At 37.2% G+C, this 6,629-nt stretch overlaps 1 protein-coding gene across 3 annotated transcripts; it reads left to right on the forward strand.

Annotated features, from left to right (window-relative positions):
• Positions 1–5: 5 nt before the first annotated feature.
• LOC132561197 (RNA guanine-N7 methyltransferase activating subunit-like) lies at positions 6–6,329 on the forward strand. Of its 3 annotated transcripts, none has more exons than XM_060225927.1 (4): positions 6–35; positions 692–923; positions 2,625–2,714; positions 5,236–6,329. In XM_060225927.1, exons 2-4 carry the CDS (start codon positions 799–801, stop codon positions 5,438–5,440), a joined length of 420 nt encoding a protein of 139 aa, XP_060081910.1. In that variant the 5' UTR covers positions 6–35; positions 692–798; the 3' UTR covers positions 5,441–6,329. The 3 variants fall into 3 exon arrangements, with proteins under 3 accessions (XP_060081910.1, XP_060081911.1, XP_060081909.1); XM_060225928.1 differs by having other exon boundaries at positions 9–29; XM_060225926.1 differs by lacking the exon at positions 6–35 and adding an exon at positions 141–179.
• The last annotated feature ends 300 nt before the right edge of the window (positions 6,330–6,629 follow it).

Here is a 6,629-nt window from a genome sequence, read left to right on the forward strand (position 1 = left end):
ATTGATAAAAGATGGAGGCAAATTCGGTGGTAAGGGTAATGTCTTTGCATTTTCATCATTACAGACTGCTTAAATTATCTGTCTATGCTTAAAAAATGGGCAAGTGTGATTGAAAAAGCCACACGAAGACAAAATAACAGGATTTTTATATTGGTCTGGTCACTGGGAAATATCTACAGGTCACTTTTCATACTTTTTCCCACGTGCACGTATTGTTGCATTTAGAATTGAGAAATTAAAAACAAAAAAAGCAGAGAGAGAGTAGTGTGAATGGAGTGTGTATATATAAATGGTTTTGTTAATAAGATATGCAGTTTAAATCGCCTTACTGCGAACGCGGCCCTAGTTGAAACAGTCATAATTGTTTCTTATAATGTTAAGTGAGGTTATCCACTCTGATGAATCATGTAAAAATGATATTCATATAAAAAAATTGAATGAGAGTTTTTAAAGCATGGTTAACAGTATTATTGATTTTAAATATTTCATTTAAGAGTATTTACAGTATTGTGTTTTTCTATACTATGTTTGTTACTATTTGATATAAGATTGAATATTGTTGAATTAAATGATTTTTTTTCATAATCCTATTATATCCTTGTCATAACATTATTAACGAAAAGAGTCATCATTATTTTAGTTTTAATTCACTATCACAGTTAAATAAATAAAGGTGTTAATTTTGTTTCAGATAATGTAGTGATTCAAACCTGACTTTTGTACTGCATACTGAATCTGGTAAATTGAGGGTGATTGTTTGGGACACCAGGAACTTGGCTTTCAGAAATAAACTTTCTGATGACTGAAGAGGGCACCAGCACTGACAATGTTGGCAGTCCAGGATCACCAGGAGACAGTGAAGATGGGATGGTGAAAATATATGAGGAGATGTTTGCTGATCGTTATTCCTCGAATGATGACAGGTATAATGAAAATTAGGACAGAGAATTGAGTTTGTGTCAAGTAAAATACATCAGATAAGATATACAGATAGACATCAACTCTAGAGGCTGTCGTGATTGATACTTACCTGATTTTCTCTATTGCTCAATGACCCTGTATACCATTGCAGGGCTCTTGATCTGCCAGATTTGGGGCCGATATTCGACCCCATTCCCAAAGCAAAATAGTACCTTTTTTTCCCTATTTAGACCCCAAGTTTTCCCAATTCTAAGGAAAACGCCGCTATTTTTCCCAATTCTAAGGGCCCCGGGCCCCAGTCCCAAAATGGGGTGTGAGAGCCCTGCATTGGGTGACCAGCTGAGGAGTGAACCAACAACCAACCCAACCAGCACATACAGCGTTGGTTCTGTTTCCTGAACTCATTTGAAGTAAAATACATGAAATTCGTCAAACACACATATCATTCTGGCACACGGCTGATAAACGTGCATTTGCTCCCATCTGAATACAGCAGAATACCATGTGTATGTGGCCAGTGATCATTAATTATATACATGTGTTTAGTTCACTGTGATGTTTTGGAATCCGATATTTAAATCCTGGACTGATCCTTTCTTATGAGCCAAATTTTAAGGACCCATTAAATCTACTACTTCTATATCCCACTCTTCTCACTTTCTTGTCTTATCTCGTCCACTGAAAGGCCACAATAGTGGACACAAAAACCTGTTAATAAATCTCTAAGTGAGGGAACTCATTAAAATCTTTGAAAATGTTCTGGACTCGCCTGAAAAAATCTCACGAAATTGCTGGTTTACACAGGAATATAGTTTATATCTTGAACATTGTTAAACAAATTTCCAGGTTAAATTTCTTTTCTGAAATTTTGAATTGATATAAATTGCTTCATTTGTTTAACTGTTTTTATCCTGAAGAAATTTGAAAACTTTCCTTACATGTTTTGTATATGTATAATTTATGATGATAGTTTGTTGTAATTAACAATGTTTATTTTTAAAGTCATTAGCCATAGATATTCATAGAAAATTATGATGCAAACAAACACAGCTGCAGAAAATAAGTTCTGTATATGTATGGATAAAAAACAGTAAGATTTTTTGAGCCTCCAGTTTCAATCGATTCCTGAAACAAATAAAAAAGAGCACATCATATCTGTTTCTGTTTATGTGGTCTGTATATTTTTTATAGTTGATAAATCCAGGTATAAAAATTGTATTTATCGTTACCCCAGCAAAAATATAACTTTTTGAGATATTTTCAGAAAAAATGAATAAATTGTAGACTTGTTTGATTTCCTTGTTTGATAAAGACGGGTTCTTCAGTATACTTATTCAATTAACAAAACAAATATTATATCAAAACTCTTCTGAATTTAACAATCAGGAGTTAAAGGAAAGACAACAAAACACATCCCTGTTCATAGTAAGAATATATATCCCATAAAAATTGATTTTGAATATAAAGAGGTTCTCTTTTTTGTCTGAGACACAATTACAGAGGTAAATCCAAATGGAATTGATAGAAAAATCCATAAGTCTTTTCATGACTACTGAAAAGATATGTTATTTATGCTTTGAACTGTGGGGGAAATTATATGAATTTGAACCATAGAAACACAACCATTAATACAATGATAATGTGAAAATGTATCATTACATGTTATACAAGTTGTGTATTTTTTTCATTTTGCTGCTTTTCAGCTATCAGGATGTACTCCAGTCCAGCAAAGCCCCACCCCCATGTGTGAAGAACTGGTTTCCGAAACAGAATCGAAACTACGACCGCAATAGGTTTGTAGAATTGATCACTAAAGCTGGAGAAAATCATTCTGTCTTTGTCTTATTGCTACATACCTGGTATTCTCTGTGATAGAATTCACACAGATTTTTTAACATTTTTTTTTTTTTTTTTCATTTTGGTAATGTGCATAAACTAGAATGGACAGAACTGTCACATGTAGTACTTATTTATAGATTGATAGATGTCATGGAATATTATCACATTTGTCATTAATCTATAGGCTTCTTATTCTGTAACAGGCCACTGTTAGCTTCTTCTCCTGTAACAGGCCACTGTTAGTTTGTCCTCTGTAACAGGCCACTGTTAGTTTGTCCTCTGTAACAGGCCACTGTTAGTTTGTCCTCTGTAACAGGCCACTGTTAGTTTGTCCTCTGTAACAGGCCACTGTTAGTTTGTCCTCTGTAACAGGCCACTGTTAGCTTGTCCTCTGTAACAGGCCACTGTTAGTTTGTCCTCTGTAACAGGCCACTGTTAGCTTGTCCTCTGTAACAGGCCACTGTTAGTTTGTCCTCTGTAACAGGCCACTGTTAGCTTGTCCTCTGTAACAGGCCACTGTTAGCTTGTCCTCTGTAACAGAAGACTGTTAGTTTGTCCTCTGTAACAGGCCACTGTTAGTTTGTCCTCTGTAACAGGCCACTGTTAGCTTGTCCTCTGTAACAGGCCACTGTTAGTTTGTCCTCTGTAACAGAAGACTGTTAGCTTGTCCTCTGTAACAGAAGACTGTTAGCTTGTCCTCTGTAACAGAAGACTGTTAGCTTGTCCTCTGTAACAGGCCACTGTTAGTTTGTCCTCTGTAACAGGCCACTGTTAGTTTGTCCTCTGTAACAGGCCACTGTTAGCTTGTCCTCTGTAACAGGCCACTGTTAGCTTGTCCTCTGTAACAGGCCACTGTTAGTTTGTCCTCTGTAACAGGCCACTGTTAGCTTGTCCTCTGTAACAGGCCACTGTTAGTTTGTCCTCTGTAACAGGCCACTGTTAGTTTGTCCTCTGTAACAGGCCACTGTTAGTTTGTCCTCTGTAACAGGCCACTGTTAGTTTGTCCTCTGTAACAGGCCACTGTTAGCTTGTCCTCTGTAACAGGCCACTGTTAGCTTGTCCTCTGTAACAGGCCACTGTTAGTTTGTCCTCTGTAACAGGCCACTGTTAGCTTGTCCTCTGTAACAGGCCACTGTTAGCTTGTCCTCTGTAACAGGCCACTGTTAGTTTGTCCTCTGTAACAGGCCACTGTTAGCTTGTCCTCTGTAACAGGCCACTGTTAGCTTGTCATTTTTCACACTTATTTGAAATTTTGGTTTCCTCTGTAACAGGCCACTGTTAGACTTGTCCTCTGTAACAATCTAAAAGCTTGTCCTCTGTAACAGGCCACTGTTAGCCACTTTGTCCTCTGTAACAGGCCACTGTTATTTGTCCTTATATACAGGCCACTGTTAGTTTGTCCTCTGTAACAGGTCACTAGTTATTGCAGAGTTACTTCCCTTCCTCCATTTCATCTAGTGTTGGGTATCGATCTCACTATAAAGTTATATTGGATGATGAAGTTTGTATGGATTGTTTGCAAGACTGAATATTTGCTGTTGTGTCACTTGGATCTTTCCCTAAGCAGGCTTATAGGTATTATTGTGTGTTGATAGGTAACCAAGATCCACTTGACTGGAAATGTGTTGGGTTACTGTCAGGATTCCTCTGTTCTGACCTTTATATACTTCCATCTCAAGATCTGTCCTGAAAAGATCACTTTTCTCATTCTATTTGCGGCATTTTTAGGTCATCTGACTGAAGGGTCTGATGACCTATTGCGATCGCCTTTTGTCCGGCGCTGTACATCGTACATCGTCCGTCGTAAACATTTCCAACTTCTTCTCAAGTTCTACGTGTCTCATTGAGCTGAAACTTACCTGAAAAGATCGTGACATGATCCTGACCAAAGTCTCTTAATTTCGGGTCGGTCCGAAATCCAACATCTTGAAAACACATTTTCGACTTCTTCTCGAGTTCAAAATTTGAAATCTTGTATTTTATGTCAGATGACTGTTAAGGCCCCATGGGCCTCTTGTTGATTTTTGAAACTCAGGTCTTTGAATCCTGGACTCATGTGTAACTCACTCAAGTGTTTAAGGACCATCTATATCTTCTAGTAATGGTACTCATTGAAATTAAAAGATAGTGTTCTGAACTTGTATATTTTGTGTTATTGAATACTCAGTAAATATTTTGAAGTGATTAAAAATATCAGGAAATGATTGTTATATCTCACTATACAAATATACCAATAACAGGCCTTTGTGTTTATTTCTAAACCTTATGAAAAATTTTGATCTGCATGAACTAGCCTGAGCAAAGACAACTACAAAATATCGATCTCACACATACATTTTGTATATGCTGTTTTGGAAAATAAATACAATTTTGTTTTCAATAACAATTTAGAATCTATTACATATACAGTTGTGTTAGATTTATAGTGACACGGAGAAATACGAAAATAATGAGACTTGGTTGATATATTTACAGGGGCAGAGGTGGGAGAGGGTATCATCAGCATAGCCAACATGGTAACTATGGCAACAGGAACTATGGTAACCAGTCACGTGGTGGCTATGATAATGATAGACACTACCACGGACATAGAGACCAAAGTCATTATGACCGCCACCAAGGTCAAGGTCAGTGGAGACATGGCAGTCAGAGACATGACCGAAGATATCAACCATACTAAACGCTGTCGCAATGGTTTTACATAACATGTGGCCATACTATGTGTTTCATCGTAATCAGGTGTCAACAGCAGATTTGTTTTTAAACTGTACTTACAATTCTGTGACAGGTCATCCCATCCTCAATACTTAAGGGGTTACAACCACTTTCGCTTACTGCACCCCTGGAACATGTCATGGCAAAATTGAAATTTCCATGTGTGACATCTTGTGGACAAGACAAAAAGACTAATTTGATCCTTTGATGTACAACACACGAATGTTGAGGTTTCATAACGGTATGGTGTACTGACTTTGAAGTTGGATGTCGCTCCTTGGTAAACTTCATAAGAAGCATATCAGCCTTTGATTGGTCTGTTTTTTCTGCTGGAACCAATCAAATTGCTTCGCTGGTGCCTTCACTTTTTCCATGACATGTTCCAGGTGTCAGAGAAGGAGAGTGATCGTAACCGCTGGAGAACCGAGGATGAGGACATGCTGCCTTAAGATCTTATTGATTCAGTATGTGGGATGTTAGTTTTCATTACATTAATAATTTTGTGGGATATATAATATTTTGTTGTCATAAGAAATTGTGTCATGTGTAGGTCTGTCTGGTGACAATCCCTCATTTATTAATAAACATTCATTAATTCTGAACAAGACTTGTTATGCTTGTTATATGTATTGTGCTGGGTAAACCTCTAACATTACTGGGGAACTGCTATGCCTCTTAGGGAAGTTCTCATTGTACACCTTACCGGGTAGATACAGCTGCTTATTGGTGTCATCCTGTTCATCTTGCAGCATTAGTAATGAATACAGAGTATCAGATGTGATGCTCTTCATGGATTTTGATGAAAAAGTCATTTTAATACTGAACATTAAATACTGAAAATTGTCTATTCTTTTGATGTTGTTATAAAGTGGTGTTTTTATGGATTGAATAGCTCCTCACCGACAAGTTACATTTCTGTCTTCATTCCCCTGGCAGACTGAGGTTGTCTCTAGACAAATATCAGCAGCTTATTTATCGTAGGCAAGTTCCCTCTCAAAGAGTGACAGTAGTTTAAACTTAACGCTTGGTGCAAGTCTCTGTTGACATGTGTTTGTACATTGTACAAGTCTCTGTTGACATGTGTTTGTACATTGTACAAGTCTGTTGACATGTGTTTGTACATTGTACAAGTCTCTGTTGACATGTTTGTACAT

This window comes from Ylistrum balloti, unplaced genomic scaffold (genome assembly GCF_031769215.1).
Source record: "Ylistrum balloti isolate Yb309-2 unplaced genomic scaffold, AGI_CSIRO_Ybal_v1 Utg371174, whole genome shotgun sequence".
Classification (NCBI taxonomy): Eukaryota; Metazoa; Mollusca; class Bivalvia; order Pectinida; family Pectinidae; genus Ylistrum; species Ylistrum balloti.